Source organism: Mus pahari, chromosome 17 (genome assembly GCF_900095145.1).
Source record: "Mus pahari chromosome 17, PAHARI_EIJ_v1.1, whole genome shotgun sequence".
Taxonomy (NCBI): domain Eukaryota; kingdom Metazoa; phylum Chordata; class Mammalia; order Rodentia; family Muridae; genus Mus; species Mus pahari.
Window position 1 is genome coordinate 43398610 of NC_034606.1, and position 17986 is coordinate 43416595.

At 53.1% G+C, this 17986-nt stretch overlaps 1 protein-coding gene across 1 annotated transcript; it reads left to right on the plus strand.

Annotated features, from left to right (window-relative positions):
• Positions 1-251: 251 nt before the first annotated feature.
• On the plus strand, positions 252-17721 carry Ncf4 (neutrophil cytosolic factor 4). The gene is made up of 10 exons (XM_021217096.1): positions 252-526; positions 5871-5955; positions 6423-6576; positions 9026-9096; positions 10476-10603; positions 11142-11199; positions 11600-11698; positions 15729-15859; positions 16075-16140; positions 17337-17721. Exons 1-10 carry the CDS (start codon positions 495-497, stop codon positions 17530-17532), a joined length of 1020 nt encoding a protein of 339 aa, XP_021072755.1. The 5' UTR covers positions 252-494; the 3' UTR covers positions 17533-17721.
• Positions 17722-17986: the final 265 nt, after the last annotated feature.

A 17986-nucleotide genomic window follows, 5' to 3' on the forward strand; every position in this document is an offset into this window, starting at 1 on the left:
AGGAGAGCTTCCTGGAAGAAGCACTATCTCCCGCAGACCTTAGGAACAGCAGGTCTTGGATGCTTTCGAAAGGGATTCAGGAAGAAACATGAAGAGGAAGTCCCCAGGGCCACAGGTGTCCTTGATGGACTACCCAGGGCTAAAACTGCTCTATGGTGGGTGGAGCTCAGCACCAGAGACAGGCACTGAGGAAGTCCCCAAAGCCAGTGGCCTCACGCAAGCCCAGCACCCAAGGGTGCTACTTCCTCAACTGCTGTGCAGCTGGGAAGTGGCTGAGAAGACGTGTGGGGCCAGGCAGCTCAAAGCCTGAAGGAGGTACTTCAGGGAGGGTCCAGAGAAGCTGGGCAGGGAGGGACCTCCTCAAAGGCTGCCCTGGGGACACCCCAAGCTTCAGGAAGCTCCCAGATGCACATAGGAGGAAGTGAGAGGTGAAATCACCCTGGGTCTGGTTGGGCAAGGCCCCCCTCCATCTGCTTTTCCGACTACCCACAGCCATGGCCCTGGCCCAGCAGCTGCGACTGGAGAGGTGAGAGTGTGCCTCCGTTCCCTGGCAGGCTTTCTCGATGACCCCAGTAGGCCTGGGGGTGAGGGTGGGTATGGGGTGGTAAGAGGCTGTCCCTCCTGTCACCTGATATCAGAGTCAAATTTGAAGGTCTTGCTGAATGATACTGCAGGAGCTGCAGACTCTGGCAGAAATTTCTAGAACCTTGACTTAGTAGGTCAGCAGCGTCATACACCAGTGAGAAGCCTAAGGCTTAGAATGGGGAGTGGCTTGGATGTGGCCAAGGGCCGCAGGGTGAGTGGGTGGCAGAGCCTGGGAGCAGAGATGTCCTGGGTGCTAGGCTTGCGTTCCTGGTTCCTGGTTCCACACTGCAATCAGGAGCGGCTCTTCCGTCTGCCATTCAGACTGAAACGAGCCTCTGCGTTTCCTTGTCTTTAGGTTCAGATAGCCCAGGCTCTGCCGTCTGACCCCTCACTCCACTTCCTTGTCCTGTATAGGTCTTAGATGCTTGGCACAATGTTGGGGGCGGGGTCTCTGCTCTGCCTGCTCTGGGGGTGTTTTAGTTTTTTTGGATCACAGTTGTGTCTCTGGGAGGCAGAACAGCCCTAGCACACACTGAGAGATCAGTACATCTGCCCAGATCTATCACGGACAAAGCTGACATTATACAGATAGGGACAAGGAGACCTGATGGTCCCAAGCCCCAGCCACCTCATTCAGTCAGCCCTTGCTCAGTGTCCCTTACGGAGCCCGCCCTGTGTCCCCATCTGCATGTGGCGACCCAAATGACAGAGCTGTCCCCTGGATCAAGCAGAAAGCAACGCTAGGAGGCAAGTGTCCATGTGAGAGAGACACCAGAACAGGTCTGGCTGACGAGACACAGGTGTGAGCAAAGCACTCATGGGATCTGGAAAAGGGGATGGGGTTCCTGTAGGTCAAAGGTCAGAGGAGGTTTGTCTGTGTGGTAACCAGAGTTAGTGTTGGGTGGGGGTCAGACGGCCTTCCTTCCAAAGCTACAGAGTGATACTGGGGTGCTAAGTAAGGTTGCATGACGTGACCCCAGACTTTCTCACCCCCAAGTTCTCCTAGGAGACTGACAGACGTGCAAGCTTGAATCTTCTAGAAACTGTAGCCACTTGAGGCTTGGGTCCCTTCTTGTTTCTTGGGGTGCAGGGTTCAGATGATGCCTGTGAGGACTATCAGGGCTCAGTGTTTCCTCCGCCCACTCTGCCCTTTCCACAGCTGTCCCCCATCCTCTGAGGAGGCAGCTCTCCTCCTCTGCCCCTGATGGGACCACGGTCCCAGGTCCTAGGGCCAATCGGACCCAGCATCTCCGGTGTCTTCTTTGAGAACCAGCCCGGCAGAGGCATAGACGAGGAGTTAGCGCCTACAGCCACAGCACTTTCTAGAACCTTGTGGACAAATGTCCAATGCTACACAGGGCGTCTTCGAGGGCAGCTGCAGAGTTTAGTTCCCATGGCCACATGTCCAACTCCCACGGCGAGTGAGGTACCACGAACCCACAGTTTTCAGGACTCACCCACATCAGGTCCCCAAGCGGACCCCCCCACTGAATAGCTCCCGTGTGCATGGAGCCCGGTATCCACCCAACAAAACCCGTGTGGGGTCCGAGGGGGACAGCTGTCTTCACAGTCCCCTCCCTTCTCCCCACACCACAGCCTTCTTGGCAGCTCAGCTGCAGAGCCGAGGACCTACTAAGCACTTGGCGCTGCTCTGGGTGCTTAGGGGTGCAGTGTGCTCTTACAGGATGACAAGGATTTGATGATTGTCTCCATTTTCAGAGAGGGGTGGGAGGAGCCGGAGGATGGGGAGAGGGCCCCGCAAGGTCTCTTCTGACAGGGAGCTGAGTAGAATTCTGGTCCTAGGCCAGGCTAGTAACTGGCCCTGTCTGGCCTAGTATTGTCTTCTGACACTTGCTGCCCAGTTATTTCTGGTTTCTTCTACCCCAGAGGAAGGTTGTGGCTCTTCCACGAGTCAGGAAGACCCCTTGTGTGAGATCTGTCTGCTTCTGGCCTGTTTTCCCTTGCTCTGTCTCCTGACCTATGCTCTGGCCATGCCTGCCTCCCTGAGTGAGGTTCCTTGACATTGTCCCTCTTATAAGGTTCCCAGGGGACCTTTGTGCTGTCCACTCCCTCTCCTGTCTGAAAGGTCCTCCCTGATGCCATAGTTGGCTCTCTGTGCTTTCCTTATCTTTGGCTGTAGCAAACCCCACTTTGCCATGGCAGGCCTAACTTCCCCATCCCCACAAACTGTCCTCGGCTTCATTGTCGGTTCCTTGAAGGATGTGATGAGGGTCACCCGTGGAAAGTCTTTGGCCCGTGATGAAACAGGGGGATTACTTCTTGGGTATTGAGTTTCCCCACTCCTCAGAGCTATGGAGTACAAGAAGCAGAGGGCAGGTCCTTGTGATGCTAACTAAGTAGTGTCTGTTCTGTGGTCCAGGCTGCAGAAGGCGGGAACAGGCCCAGTGCTGGGCTTCATCCAAGGTCTCTCAGCTTCTTTGTCTCGAGTCCCAGTTACCTCATCTGGGCAAGCTCCGTAACCTCTCAGTATCTCACCATCCACTTTATCCCAGGGTGGCTCTGTCTCCAAGGAGTAGGTGTCCAGTTCCCAGTGTGCTGTGAGCACTCTTGGCCATTAGTGTTACCCAAACTTCCAGAATGGCCCATGGCTATTTTTTCCTTTCCAGTTCCCTCCTGCCCCACCCTAGCCTCTGGGGGAAGTGGGTGAGGCCACTCATCCCGAGGATGTCCTCATGGGACATGTTGAAAAGTGAGTGGGAAGGCCCCAGTGACCACAGAGGTGCCCCAGCCTGGGGGACAGCCCCTGCTGCTCTGCTGACTTCCCCAGTCACTGCCTGGTGACTTCTGAATCCAGATAACATCTGCCTGGGACAGACCAGGTCCCAGGGGACCAGGGAACCAGCATGGACCCTGTGCGGGGTGTGCGGGCTCCCGGGGACCCCATACTTGGTGAGGTATGGGACACGTTGTCCTATCTGTCTCTCAGGCGCTGCTAAGAGAACCCAATCGCTTCTTCAACTCCTCCTCCTCACCCTCCTTTTCCTCCTCCTCCATTTCCATGTTCCCTTCTCCTTCCTCTATCTTGCCCTCCTTCCTCCTTCCTTCTCCTCCCCCTCCTCATCCTTTTCTCCTCTCTCCCCTCTTTCTCTTCCATCTCATCTTCCTTGGAATTTTATTCTCCTCATCCTCTTCCTTCTCTCCCTCCTCTCCCTCCTCTTCCTCCTCTTCCTCCTCCTCCTCCTCCTCCTTCCTCTCCCCTCCTTCCTCTCCTCCTTCTCCTGCTCCTGCTCCTGCTCCTCCTCCTCCTGCTCCTCCTCCTCCTCCTCCTCCTCCCCCTCCATCTCTGCTTCCTCTTTTGAAACAGGTTCTCACTCTGCAGTCTGGACTGACCTAGAACTCCTCATGCCACCTTGACTCCCTCTCCTCAGCCTCCTAATTTCTGAGATCACAGATCTGTGCCACCTATGCCTGGCTACACCTACTTCCTGCTTCCTGGTCTGTATACAAGTGACAGACGGCTGACCTTGGCTGTGCCTGGTGACCGGCTTCCTCTTTCTCTGCTTGCACTTCTCAGCTCTCTCCAGTTCACTTAAGGGTCTTAAGTCTTAGCCACAGCCATAAGCCACAGGCAGGTGGCTCTCACTTTAACGACACATCAACCCCACCCCGCCATCTCCACACCTGCACACCAGCCTCCTGCTGGATGCCTGCCCAGAGGCATCTCACCTTATCGAGGCCTGAGCCGAGTCTGACAGCCCTGCCTCTCCCTGTGCTGGTCAGAAACAGGCATCAGTCTTGTTGTGGCTCTTTCTTTCAGTCCAGCTCAACTGCCGTACCTTGGTCATGTATCCCTTGGAAAAGCATTAGGCTGCAGGCAAAGGCGGATCTGGTCTAGGCTTAATTGATGAGCAGTTGTTCTTTTTCACAGTGAAAGTCCAGAGAAAGGACTGCAACTTGGTCCATAGCTCAGGGGCTCAAAGCCAGCCCTGCAGAGTCTTTCATTCTACACCATGCTTTGCCTCATGGGTGCAACTGTGGCTGTGGATCCAGATGCCACCCGACTCCATCTCATTAACTAGAGCTAGTCACATGGTTGTGTTGAGCCTCAAGGGCAGGTGGGAACAGGAATAGGAGCGCTGTTTGGTCCAGGCCAATCATGACTTACTGCCTCTCCAAGCTAGACACACTTAACACTGAGCACAGCTGGCATTTGATTGGCCAGGAAAAACAAAACAAAACAAAACAACACCAAAACAACAGGAACATATGATATGCTACTCTAGCATTGTGTTGGGGTCCTCTATCATTTGCATGTCCTGGCCCATATCACCCCTCACTCTTGGGGCTTCTCATGAAGCTGTCTCGTTAAGTCTCTGCCCCTCCTTCTCTGTTCACATGGCTGGCCACCTGTGGTGACCTCCTTGAACCACCTAGTTCCTTGATCACAAGACCCTCAGATGAACGTATCCACCTTAAGACCTACCAGGCTCTGTCCTCAGCAAATCTAAGCTCTTCCTCAGGGCTCAGAACCTTAGCACAAGCCATTCCCACGGCCTGGAAGAACCCCTCTAGCTTCCAGTGAATTCCAGTTGACCCACCCAGAGCTCAAATGCCACCTTTCTGAGGCTTTTCCTTACTTGGGCATAGTCAACCAACTGATCTCTTGACTGGGGGATATGGGCTGCTCTCTGTCTGTCAGTCTCTTGGTACTATGACAAAATGCTGGAGTCAATTAATATATAAAGTAAAAAGGTTTATATAGACCCATGGTTCTATAGATCCCACCCCAAAGCAGGGCAACCCCTTTGCCTGAGTCTCTAGAGATGGCAGTGAAGTGAAGCAGGAGTACATGGCAGAGCAAACCAGATGCAAGCAGAGGAGCTGGAGAAGAAACATGGTCTCTTAGTCCCCTTCAAGGCAATCCCTGGGGACCCAAGGACCTCCCATGAGGCTTCCTACCTAGCAGTCCACAACACTTCCCAGTGGTGATGCCATTGTAGGGGACACCCATACAAACCCCTGCAGGAGTCCCAGCACACGCTTCATCCTGTAACACAGCCTGGCACAAGGCTGGTACAAAATGGGCACCAGGACCTGGCAGGCTCTTGGGTGGGTTGGACTAGAAGCCAGCTGGTGACACCAACTCCAACTCCGCATCCCTCATTCTCAGGGCTTGACCTGTGCCCTGACATCCTGGGGTTCCCAGCCTCAGTGAGGTGCCAGGCATGGGCAGTGTACAGAAAGAGGTGTACAGGCCTCCATCCTCTGGCTGTGTTCAGAACAGGCAAGGTGGTAACCTATCCCCTCCCTCTGGCCTCCTACAGTGACTTTGAGCAGCTTCCAGATGACGTGGCCGTCTCAGCCAACATCGCTGACATCGAGGAGAAGAGGGGCTTCACCAGCCACTTTGTAAGAGTCAGCAGTCCCTGTTCACTTGACCTTGAACCTCTGATCTTCCCACCTTTCCTCTCCTGTCTCACTGGGTCTCAGTAGGGACATCTTTCTGTTTGGAACACCTGGAGGTTCTCTGAGGCACCTTGACGGTGGTTTCTCTGGATAGGGTGATTGCTGACACTCGCTGGATAGAATTCAGGGGTGCTTCTGAACACATCCAAAAGCATGGGACACCCCAGTGAAGGCTTACCCCACTGCAGGACTTGAGAAAGCCTGCTCCCTCTCTGTGACCTCTGACCTCATGTTGTGCTCATCTTCCAGTGTCCCTACCTCACAGTCCCTCCCCAGCCTCCTCCCCCAACCCTCTCCACTTTCCAGACCTGTCACCTCTCAGCTCTCCTACCTTATAAAGACATCCAGCCTCCCGGCATCCCACCCACACCCCGTTCTAGCTCCCTTCCCCCAGCCTCTCTCCTCCTCAGGTTTTTGTCATCGAGGTCAAGACAAAAGGAGGGTCCAAGTATCTCATCTACCGCCGCTATCGCCAGTTCTATGCCCTGCAGGGCAAGCTGGAGGAAAGGTTTGGGCCAGAGAGCAAAAACAGCCCTTTCACCTGCAGCCTGCCCACATTGCCAGGTAGGCTGCACTCTGTCCGAAGTCCGGAGCTGGCCCTGACCCTAGCCTCACCTTCCAGCTCAGCAGCATGTTATTTCAACCCCCTTTGCAAATTATTCATTTGGCTGGTGCCCCAGTTGTAGCCATAGGCTGGCAGTGACCCCCAACAGATCCCCGCCTGCAATCCCTCTGTCTTCAGGATACCTTCACTGCTACAGTTTCTGTGTTGTAACCCTTGACCTACCTCTGGGGACACAGCCATTGCTACCAAGGGAGCCTGGGCTGGGAGCACTCAGGACCTGGGTTCTGGTCTTTCCTGTCTCTCCCAGCCACCCACGAGGCCAGCTCTCGAGCCACACAGCCCCAACTTCAACAGATCACCGTGGCTCTCCCTCCCTGTCCCTTGGGGAAGCAGGGAGCCACACATAGCTTCTAACCCCACCCCTGTACCCCCTCCTTCCCACATGCCCCTCCTCCCAAATCTCCCTCCTGAGCTTGCCCAAGAAAGTCCTTGGAGATGCTCCTGACCCTATCATCCTCCCTAAGCCTCAGAGGCCTGTCCATCTTCCCTTCTTCCAGCCCACCTCCTGTGGGTGTGCTGTCCCTCAAACACATTCTCTTCATCCATCTCCAAAAGGGACACTGAGCTGAAAGGCAAGGGACCTCATACCCCTCTACCCCTCCCCAACTCCCGAGTGGTGAGGAGGGGGCGCCTCTCTCCATCTTCCCCTTCCCCTCCTTCCCCACACCCTTTCCCTGAGCTCTGGTCATTTTCCTTGACACACCGCTCCCCTCTGGAGCATCTGCAGAGGCTCCTCACCACGCCCTGTCTGCTGAGCGATAACCAAGCATCCCTGTGGGGAGCCTCTGTTCTGAGCCTCCTGTCCCAGAGTCCCCAAAGACCCTGCTCTCCTTCCTATGAAGAGATTCTTCTGCAGTCTCAGGGTCTCACCTTCCAGCCCTGACCCTTCCCCCAGGACAGAGACCTGTGGTTCTGATCTGATGTCCATAAGCTGAGGGCTCCCCCTGGTGCCCAATCTCTTCCCCCATTAGGCCCCCTCCACCTCCGGTTCCCCTCCAGCCTTTCTGAGTCCTGTGCACCTTTCTTGCTGCAGACTCCGCTCTCCTGCTCACCTTGGGATGGGACTCTCCCCCATCCTTGCCTGTCTCATCTTCTCAATCTGAACAACTGGTGCCTGCAACTTTTGTCATTTTGGTGTGTGGCTCCTGGGTAGCCCCAGGCTTTACATACCACCCTCCTGGCAACACAGGTGCCTACTCTTCCTGCCCTGTGGCACAGAGGCCTCTGGGTGGCAGCTCCCCTACGTGTCTGCCTAAGGCTCCTGGCAGACCTTCATCATTTGGTTGGGCATCACCTGTTTCCTCTTTCCCAGAGCGCTCTGCGCTAGAGGAATGGCTCACTCATCCACACAGCAGATTCGTAGTTCCCTGAAGTGTGAAGGGGGCTTGGAGCCCATGGTTTCTAACTATGGTAGCCTGCTGAATGGAACCTTACAGAGTCCTCCTACCACCAGGATGCCAATGTAGTTTTTCTGGGGAGCCCTATCTAGTGGGATGCTTGAAAGCTCCTATGGTGATCTGAGTGTCATCATCCAAGCCCGAAGCTGGGAGATCACTGTGATCCAAGCAGGCAAGAGGTCCTGAGTTCAGAGCTGAGACTTGTGAGTGTGCGTACATGCATACACGTGCATCTGTTTTATGCATGTGTACGTATGTTTGTGTATTAAAGCATGTTGCATCTGTGTGCATATATATGTATGAGTGTGAATACATGCACACATAGGCTTTACATGTGTATGTGCATCTATGTGTATGTCAGTATACTATATGTGTGTGGGGTGCATGTATATACATGTCCCAGACTGCAGGTGTATCTGTGCATATGTGTATGCACATATGTGAGCATGTATATATACGTTCACGTGGATGCATTTGTGTGCATGTGTGTGCATGCATACGAGTGTGTATTCAGGTGTCTATGTGAATGAGGGTGTATGTGCATGGGCTTATGTATGTATGAGCATTACATGGGTGCATAGAGTGTGTGTTGAGTGCATATGTGTGTACATGCATACATGTGAGTGTGTACCTGTACACGCCTTTGTGTGTAGGAGCAGGCATGACATTGAGAACTCCTTCTGCCTTCTAGTGATGGTATGATGGGAAGATGCAGTTGGAAAGTATCTCGGTGACACTTGGTACCATGACAGAAGGCAGGAGGAGTCCTGAGCTGGGAAGGAGCACTGGGGAGGAGCCCTGAGCTGGGGAGGAACACTGGGGAGGAGCCCTGAGCTGGGGAGGAACACTGGGGAGGAGCACTGGGGAGGAGCCCTGAGCTGGGGAGGAGTCCTGAGCTGGGGAGGAGCACTGGGGAGGATCCCTGACTGATGGGGCAGCTGAAGGGCAGGTACCGTATGGTCCAGGCTCTGGGCAACTTTTCTCTTTTCAGCCAAAGTCTACATGGGCGCAAAACAAGAGATCGCTGAGACTCGGATCCCGGCCCTCAATGCCTACATGAAGGTACCTGCTGCCAAGTCCCCTTGGGGTTTGAGTGGGCAGGGTATTACCGTGGGGCAGGAGTTTGAGAACTGACATTTCTCTGAGGTCCCCATGGTCCCATCTTCAATCCTGAAAGGCCTGGCTGGAGAGAGAAGCAGGGTATGCAGTCAGGATCAAGGAGCTGGGTCACGAAGTCACGGTTGATGAATCCTTGAGTGCACCAAGCTCAAGGAATATTTGTACCCAGCTCTGGAATGCAGTGGCTGCCCCAGAGTACCTGAGGTCCAGGGGAGACCCTTACAAGGTAGTGAGCACCCTGTCAACAGAAGCATCCGAGCCATGGCCCGATGGCATGCCTTCCTGGCTGACCAGAGGTCCTTTCCAGCTGGAGAGGTCTGTCTGGCTTGGAGACTTTGTATGGATGGGTGCTTGGGAGTAAGCAGGAAGCCTCAACTTCCTTCTGTTATGAGACGAACAGTGCCCCCCCCAACCCCTGTCTTGGCTCTCAGCTCTCAATGTGTGAAGCTGGGCTCTATTGAGAAAATGAGGGGAAGGAGGTTCTAGACTGTGATCCTGAGGGGTTTCCCACAGAACTCTGGAACTGTAGCTCCTATACAATGGCCTCAGCGCTACAGGGTACCTGAGCCCATGCCAGTCCCCACTGCTCTATGTCCTCATGCCTTAGTCACACTGTGTGCACATGAGCAGAGAGAGGTGTGTGCACATGGTAGAAGGACATTGTCCTGCAAGCCCTCCCCGTCCCCCACCCTGTCCCAATGACTTCCCGGATCTGTCCCCACTCCCACCCCATCCCAGCACTGTCTCTCCTTATAACTCATTTGGTAGAGTGCTTGCCTAGCATTTGAGAAGTCCTGGGTTTGTTCCCCTGTATCAGATAAAATAGACCTGGTGTCCCACACCTATAATCCCAGCACTTAGGAGGCAGAGGCAAGATGATCAGAAGTTCCAAGTCATTCTTGGTTACATAGCAACTTTGAGGCCAGCCTGGGCTACATGAACCCTAATGTGAGCACCTCCAGTGCCTCTGGATGCCCCAGCTGTGTTACTGTGTGGCTTTGGGCAGATCCCTTTCCCTCTCTGATCCTAGCTTACAGGTTTCTGGTGTAATCAGCCTCCTTAATCGATCTCTGGAGACCTTTAGGTGATTTCAAATGACCTCTCAAGCCAGCATCCCTCCCCTCCCCCCTACCTGCTCACCCTGGGCCAGGAGCAAAGCTTGGGAATTGCCTCCTTCGATCACTGAGGACTAGTAACGTTTCTTTGTTTTTGTTTTTTATTATCAGCTGAGAATGCGTTAGCAGAGATGATAGACAGGGTGGTGTGTTGACAGGGCTGTCTAGATTTTTTCCTCGACTGCCCACCTGTCCCTCTTTACACAGAACCTCCTGAGCCTGCCGGTCTGCGTGCTGATGGACCCCGACGTCAGGATCTTCTTCTATCAGTCTTCATACGACGCTGAGCAGGTGCCCCAGGCACTCCGCAGGCTGCGGCCACGCACGCGCAAAATGTAGGTGGCCATCTCCGCACTTTTGAGCACGCGACTGAGTCCAACCTCTAGCCTCCAGGGGTCGCTGTTGCTTCTTGTTCCAAAGACTCCAGTGCTCCCTTCTCCACCCTGTCTCTGTCCGAAAAATGAGCTAGGCAGGCCTTGAGGCACCAAAGTAGTGAAATGGCGCTAGTTTCCATTCGAGCCACTTCTTTAAGAAGCCAAGGAAAAGCAGGCAGGAATCCTGAGCTCTGACCTCCACCAAAGCACCTAAGAGGGCAGGGTCTGAATTCCAGCTTCGCAGCAGAGTTTGGCTCTGGGAGCCAAGTTGAGGACTGGTGGAGGACTGGCGCTGAGCCATGATCCCCTCCCAATTCCTTCTCCAAGCTCTCCCTTTGGGTCTTCTGTGGGAGAGCAACCTCACCTGGGGCAGTGGTGAGACTACAAGATGAAAAGCTAGCGGCAGGAGCAACCAGCCATGACTGGTGGCTGCGCATAATCTTTCTCTCCCCGCCTCTCCGGGGAACCACAAGGCTGATACCCCATTTTCTTTCCATAGCAAGGGTGTGTCTCCACAAGGGGCCATCATGGACCGCATGGAAGCTCCAAGAGCAGAGGTACCCACACATAGGCCGCCTCATCCGCTGCAACTGTGGCGCCCGCCTGCTGTGCGCCACTGTGCACTTTGGATGGTGTTGGGTGCACAGCATGAAATGCCCTGACAAAGAGCAGTGGGATGGATGCAGGAGGGCTGTAGCCCATAGGGAGGCCAGCGAGGCGGGGGAACAGGACAAGCCAGGCTCGGAGTTTGGATTCCTCCCTCCCAAATGTGAACCCTACCTGCTATGAAAGGACTGCCCACTCTGTTAATGGGGAGAGTAGGGTTCTAATCTACGTCCTCCGCAAACAGGGGGCTGTATCAGCACCCGTCCAAACCCTCAGTTTCCTTGCCTGCAAAGAGGGACACCACAGTAGTCAAGCCCTTCAAAGACTCAGCATTCTCGTCCTTCTCCTCAGGCCTTGTTTGACTTCACTGGGAACAGCAAACTGGAGCTAAGTTTCAAAGCTGGAGATGTGATCTTCCTTCTCAGTAAGATCAACAAAGACTGGCTGGAGGTGAGCTGGGGAGATGGGGTCAGAGCCAGGAAGACTAACTAGAGGCGAGATGGAGGGTGATGTCAGAGAACATGGATGACGGGGTGGACGTGAAATTGGAGGTGAGGGTGGAGGTCAGATGGAGATGAGATTGGAGGAAGGGCTGAGGTGGAGGTGGGAGTGGAGATGAAGGCGGAGAGAGGCTGGATGTAAAGTTAGTGATGAGGATGGAGGTGAAGGTGGCAATGAAGGTGGAGGTGAGGATGGGATAAGGATGGAGGTGAGGATGAAGGTGAAGGTGGAAATGAAAATGAGGAAAGGAAAATGAAGATAAAGCTGGCAGTAAGGCTGGAGGTGAGGATGGAAGTAAGACTGGAGTTAGTGATGGGAGCAAGACTGGGGTTGAGGATGGGGTAAGGGTGGAGGTGAGTATGGAGGTGAGGATGGGGTGGGATGGGGTGAGGGTGGATGTGGAGGTGGAGGTGAGGGTGGAGGATGGTGGTGGGGGTGGAGGAGAGGGTGGAGGTGAGGATGGAGGTGAGGGTGGGATGAGGGTGGAGGTGAGGGTGGAGGTGAGGATGATGTGAGGGTGGAGGATGGAGTGAGGGTGGAGGTGAGGATGGAGGCAAGGATAGGGTTGAGGATGGAGGTGAGGATGGGGTTGAAGTTGGGGTTGAGGATGGAGGTGAGGATGGAGGTGAGGCTGAGGTGAGGCAAAGGCAGAGGCAAGGGTAGAAGAAAGGTAGTTTTGAGTTTTTCACAGGCAGACACCATGAGAGATCTGAGGAAGCCCGAGGATAAAAGTCCTGTTTTACGGTCCTGGAGGTCCCAGCAGGTTTGGGTGACCTGTGAGGTGACCTGTTTTTGAGCCAGATGTGTTGGTGAAGCACATGTGAGGGAACAGCTTGCAGGAGTTGGCCCTCTCCTGCCAGGCTGGTTGTGGAGGTGAAACTAGGGTTGTCAGGCTTGGCAGCACGCCTCTTTATCCCCTGAGCCGTTTCACAGCCTCCTCCCCCACCCCCTGCCATTCTCTTTAGTTCCTTGCCCACTAACAAGGTTTCTAGGAACCGACACTCTTTGGGGGGACAGATAATTCCTGGAGAAGAGCAGGCTGTTTAGGGAAGGAAAGGCCGTCAGGGTGTTTAGCAGTGCCCTGGTCTTCCCACTAGGGGCCGCTAGTGCACCTGGTCACAGCAATCACATAGGCTTCTCCAGGTTTGCTTGGGGGGTGGGGGTGGGGGTGGGGAATCAGACTTTCCCACTGAGAGATGTGAAGGTTCATATGTAATAATGTTACTTTCCTGGCCAGCAGCAAGGATGATTAATTAAGAGTGGGTGTCCGTGCCTGAGGCAGCTCAATGGAGGCGCCTTCACCTAGTGTGCAAGGCCCCGGGTCCCACCCACCAGACTGTGAGACAACAGAAGGACATTCACTAGTGCCTCAGGACCTTCTTCTTCTTGCTGGCCTTGTGTACCTCAGGACATTGCTCAACCCCATGGTTTCCTTTCCTGTAAATGATGAAAACAGCTTCTTCATTGGTTCCTGGCAGAGACAAGGGAGAGGCAAGTGTCCCTCTCCAGGCCTTGTCCCCAGAGAGTCTAGGTGCCTCGTTCCCACTGCATGTGAGGAGACTGGGAAGTCTTGAATGTGACCCTGAAGCTGGGGCCCCCTGGGTGTTTCTTTTATCCACACTGACAGGGAATGACTGTGCCAGGTCCCTGGGTCTGGTCATCTCTACCATAATATTGTCACCATTGGACATTCTCTGGCCCCCACTGTATCTGAAGGATGCAGGGTTCCTGGTATCCTGAGGCTGGACAGGAGTGGGTGTGTCAGGTGTAGGGATATAACACTTTGAGCTTCTGCCTCCTTGTGCACTGGGTCTCAGAAGCCATGTCCACCCAAGTGTCTGTTGTGACCACTGCTGTCATAAGAGGAACTGCTTCGCTGCCTTCTGGAAAGTTTTACTGTCTACCGTGTCGTCACTGGCAGACCTCAGGCTGCAGGAAGGGTCTCTGTGGCGTAAGAAGAGGAAGGAGCCTCAGTCTGCGAGGCAGCGGGAAGAGGATGTGATTCCTGGGGCTGCGGAGATCACTCAGGCAGCAAAGAGGACCTGAGCTCAATCCCAGAGCCCACACACTAAAAAGCCATCCATGGTGGCTTGTGCATGTCATCCAGCTCTGGGGGAGGCAGAGACAGGTGGATCCCTGGGGCTTGCTGCTGCAGTTGCAAACCAGCTACCAATTGGCCAAGTTCCAGTTTGCTTTCCATGGCTGTGATAAACACCATGGCCAGAGGCAGCTTGGGGAGAAGAGGGTTTACTTGGTTATAACGTTGAAGGTCACAGTCCATCCCTGAGGGAAGTCAGGACAAGACGTAACCTGGAGGCAGAATCTGAAGCTGAGGCCATGGAGGGGTGCTGCTTATTGGCTTACTCTCCACGGCTTGCTCAGCCTGCTATCTTGTACAACCTGGGACCACCTACCCAGGGGTGCCCCCCCTCAACAGTGGGCTGGGCCCTCCCACATCAATCATTAATAATAATAATAATAATACTCCAAGGACTCGCCCACAGGCTGATCTGATGGAGACATTTTCTCAGCTGATTCTGTGTCAGCTTAACAGAAAGCAGTCCGTACAGATGAGTCCCAGGCCAATGAAAGACCCTGTTTCAAATAGGAAAAAAAAATGTAGATAAAGACTGAAGAGTGACATCTGAAGTAATCCTCTAGACTATATATGTACGCATACACAGGCACCTGTATGTACACACATAAATACATATACATGCTCACGTACATACCTGCATATGCATTCACACACATAAATGAACGTACGTATTTATTTATTTATTTATTTATTTATTTATTTATTTATTTATTTATTTTTAGTTTTTCGAGACAGGGTTTCTCTGTGTAGCCCTGGCTGTCCTGGAACTCACTTTGTAGACCAGGCTGGCCTTGAACTCAGAAATCCGCCTGCCTCTGCCTCCTGAGTGCTGGGATTAAAGGCGTGTGCCACCACGCCCGGCCTGCACGTATGTATTTATACACATGCATATACATAAGCATATACATACACACACATATAAATAGGCACGCACATGCATGGATACAGAAAAGAATGCATCTTCTGTCTCATGGTCATGGAGGTTTCAAGTGACCACATGAGCAACACAGAGACAGGATCAGGGCCCCAGTCCTGCACTTAGGTGAGAGGCCCAAGCCTCCGGGTGACACCCAAAACCTGGGGAGGAGGTTTCAGGCCTCTCTGCAGCCCCAAATGTCTGTCCCTTGCCCTGATTTCCCCTTTACACATGTAGCTATCGGCCATAGAGGACTGCGTGTTCATGTGTCCCCTGTCGTTCTGTGTTGTCAGGAGTGCTGCGTGAGGGAACAGTGCTTGTATAACTCCTGGGCCCAGAGATTGGGCATAGTGGTGCTTGAGAATCTCTGCTGAAGGAAAGAATGGATGAGAAAGAGAAGAAAGAAAGAAGGGAGATGGGAGAGAAGGGAGAGGAAAGACAGGTGAGGCAGGAAGCTGCTCAGATAAGTTCAGGGCTCTTATAAAACTAGAGGGCAGCTTGGTGAATCTCCTCACTTTGTCTCTCTGCGTTAGTTGGATCTGGTCACTATAATAGAACGCCTGAGGCATCTAGTTATGAAGAAGAAAGGTTTGCTATGGCTCACTATGCTGGAAGCTCCAGGTCCTGCGCTGAGGTCCTGCATCCTGACAGGAGCGTGTGAGAGTAAAATTCTTGCATTATGGTTAGAAAGAAAAATAAATAACTAAAATAGATTAATTAATTAACTAATTAATAAGAGGAAAGGAGCAGGTCCCCACTACCTGATTAAAGGAGTCTAGTGAGAGAAGACATTTCTATTAGTATCTGTTTCTCCAAGCTCCCACAACCACCCTGGGGACCAAGCCTTTGACACCTGGACTTTGGGGGACAATCGATGACAATCGTTGTTGTAAAGAGTGTGGGGCTCTGAGACATGACCCTGGGTCTCACTTCTCCCATGAAGCAGCCTCTTCTTTCCCCTCCAGGGCACATCCCAGGGAGCCACAGGCATCTTCCCGGGGTCTTTCGTGAAGATCCTCAAGGACTTCCCCGAGGACGAGGACACCACCAACTGGCTACGATGCTACTTCTATGAAGACACAGGCAAAACCATCAAGTTGGTGTCCTGCTGGGAGAACGGGGCCTCTTACTCCTCCCTGCCACCCTTCCCATGCCGCTGTCTCCCGATCAAAGCTCTTGGGTTGTCTCTCCCCTCCCCTGCAGCTGCTGCGGCTCCCAGATGAGCCACAGTGCTTTAGCCAGAGCTTGTTTCTGGCCCCACACATGTCCCCCTTCCTCCCTGCTGCTCATCTCTTCTACTGTCCCCCTTAGGGACATTGCGGTGGAAGAGGACCTCAGCAGCACCCCCCTGTTCAAAGACCTGCTAGCGCTCATGAGGTGAGAGGCTGGGACGGGAGGGAGCCTTTGGAAGACAGTGGGCTAGGAGGGGACCTGTGACAGCTCCAGTCTCTGCAGCCCACGGTGCCTTAGAGAGGAAGCCAAGCAGGCTGCAGAAGGAAAGGGCTCAGCTGAGGTTCCAGTGTGTGACTGTGGATCTGCTATCAGAACATCTCTCTAGTGAAAAGCCTTGGACTTGGGCACACACACACACACACACACACACACACACACACACACACACACAGAGACAGAGAGAGAGAGAGAGAGAGAGAGAGAGAGAGAGAGCACAGTCTGAGGACTATATTTCACTCCTCTCGTTAGCTGATGTGTGCTCAGATTCTGTCAGTACATGCACACACATGTGTAAGCACACTCACACACAAACACATTCACACACAAAAAAACAAACACATGAAACAATACACACCCACAACGTATAACAAACGAGCACAAACACACAGTGTACACACAAAGTACACACAAACATACACAAAATAATACACAAACACATAATATACATAACATACAACACAGACACAAAACAAACATGTACACAGAAACACAAATATACGTAAATACCTATAACACAGACATACACATAAAAGAAGTGCGCGCGCACACACACACACACACACACACACACACACACACACACACACACTCACTCACTCACAATGTCCCCCGGCCATCCTACCATTCACAAGGCCTCCTGACAGCTTAGCCCTGCTCCCTCGGTTACCACTGTCAACAATATTGTAACTCTTCACTCACATATACTGTCTCGTTATCTTCTGGAGGTAATGTTCAAGAAGTGGAATTATGGGATGGAAGTGTATGCAAGGCGATTAGACTGGGACAGCGCATGGGGAGTTTGTTCAAATCTTGTTCCCTCCAGCCCTGAGGAAGCATGGACCTCCTTCCAAAGTTGTCACTGGTTCCCACAGGCGTCCTGGGCTGCCTTGCTGTCTCTTAGGAAACTCCTAAACCTTCCACCCACTTATATGAAAGAAGCTACACGCTATACCATTATTGGGTTACCGATTCCCCTCTTCCTTTGAAGTCTCCGTTTCCCCATCTGCAGAACAGGTGTGAGGTTGTTGGATGATGGGGCCCTGTACCACTCGGATCCACAGATTCCAAGGCCCTGGGAGAGAACCCAGGATCCATAGACTAATCCTGGTGTGTTGCCCTAGGCGTGAGTTCCAGAGAGAGGACATTGCCCTTAACTACCAGGATGCTGAGGGGGACCTGGTTCGACTGCTGTCAGATGAGGACGTGGGACTCATGGTGAAGCAGGCCCGAGGCCTCCCTTCCCAGAAGCGCCTCTTCCCCTGGAAGCTGCACGTCACACAGAAGGACAACTACAGTGTCTACAACACTGTACCCTGAGTCACAGGGACCCTGTGGCAAGGATGGGGTGCTCAGCAAAGGGCCTTTACCTTCCAAGAACATGGAGACCTTCAGGGAGGCTGATGTAAGATGCAAACCTCCTGGCCCAGAGTGCCCACCGGACAGGATTCTACTAAGTTTTTGACACTTTACCTTTTGGATTTAATAAACCATTCTGTCTCTAAGGGCCACAGTTGGGAGATGGGATTTTGTGTAGGGCCAGGGAGTTGAGTGTAATTGACTACGGCTTCTTACCTTTCTAAACGATGTTATGGGGAACATAGTAAACCCACATTTAGTAGGACAATAGAACCATCCGCTAAAAGTCTCTAAAAGTGCACAGCAGGGAGAAAAGAGTCACTGTCCATCTGCAGAGTTTGAGAACTATTGGGTCTATGGTGTTATATCCATAGCTGCCCTGCCCCAGATCCATGGGGTACAAATCCCATCCCAG

What these genes read in the sequence shown, in the direction of transcription:
- Ncf4 (XM_021217096.1), top strand. Translation starts at nt 495, where the DNA reads ATGGCCCTGGCCCAGCAGCTGCGACTGGAGAG. An exon ending in CAGCAGCTGCGACTGGAGAG is followed by an intron (nt 527 to 5,870) that starts GTGAGAGTGTGC and finishes GGCCTCCTACAG; the next exon opens with TGACTTTGAGCAGCTTCCAG. An exon ending in GACCTGCTAGCGCTCATGAG is followed by an intron (nt 16,141 to 17,336) that starts GTGAGAGGCTGG and finishes GTGTTGCCCTAG; the next exon opens with GCGTGAGTTCCAGAGAGAGG.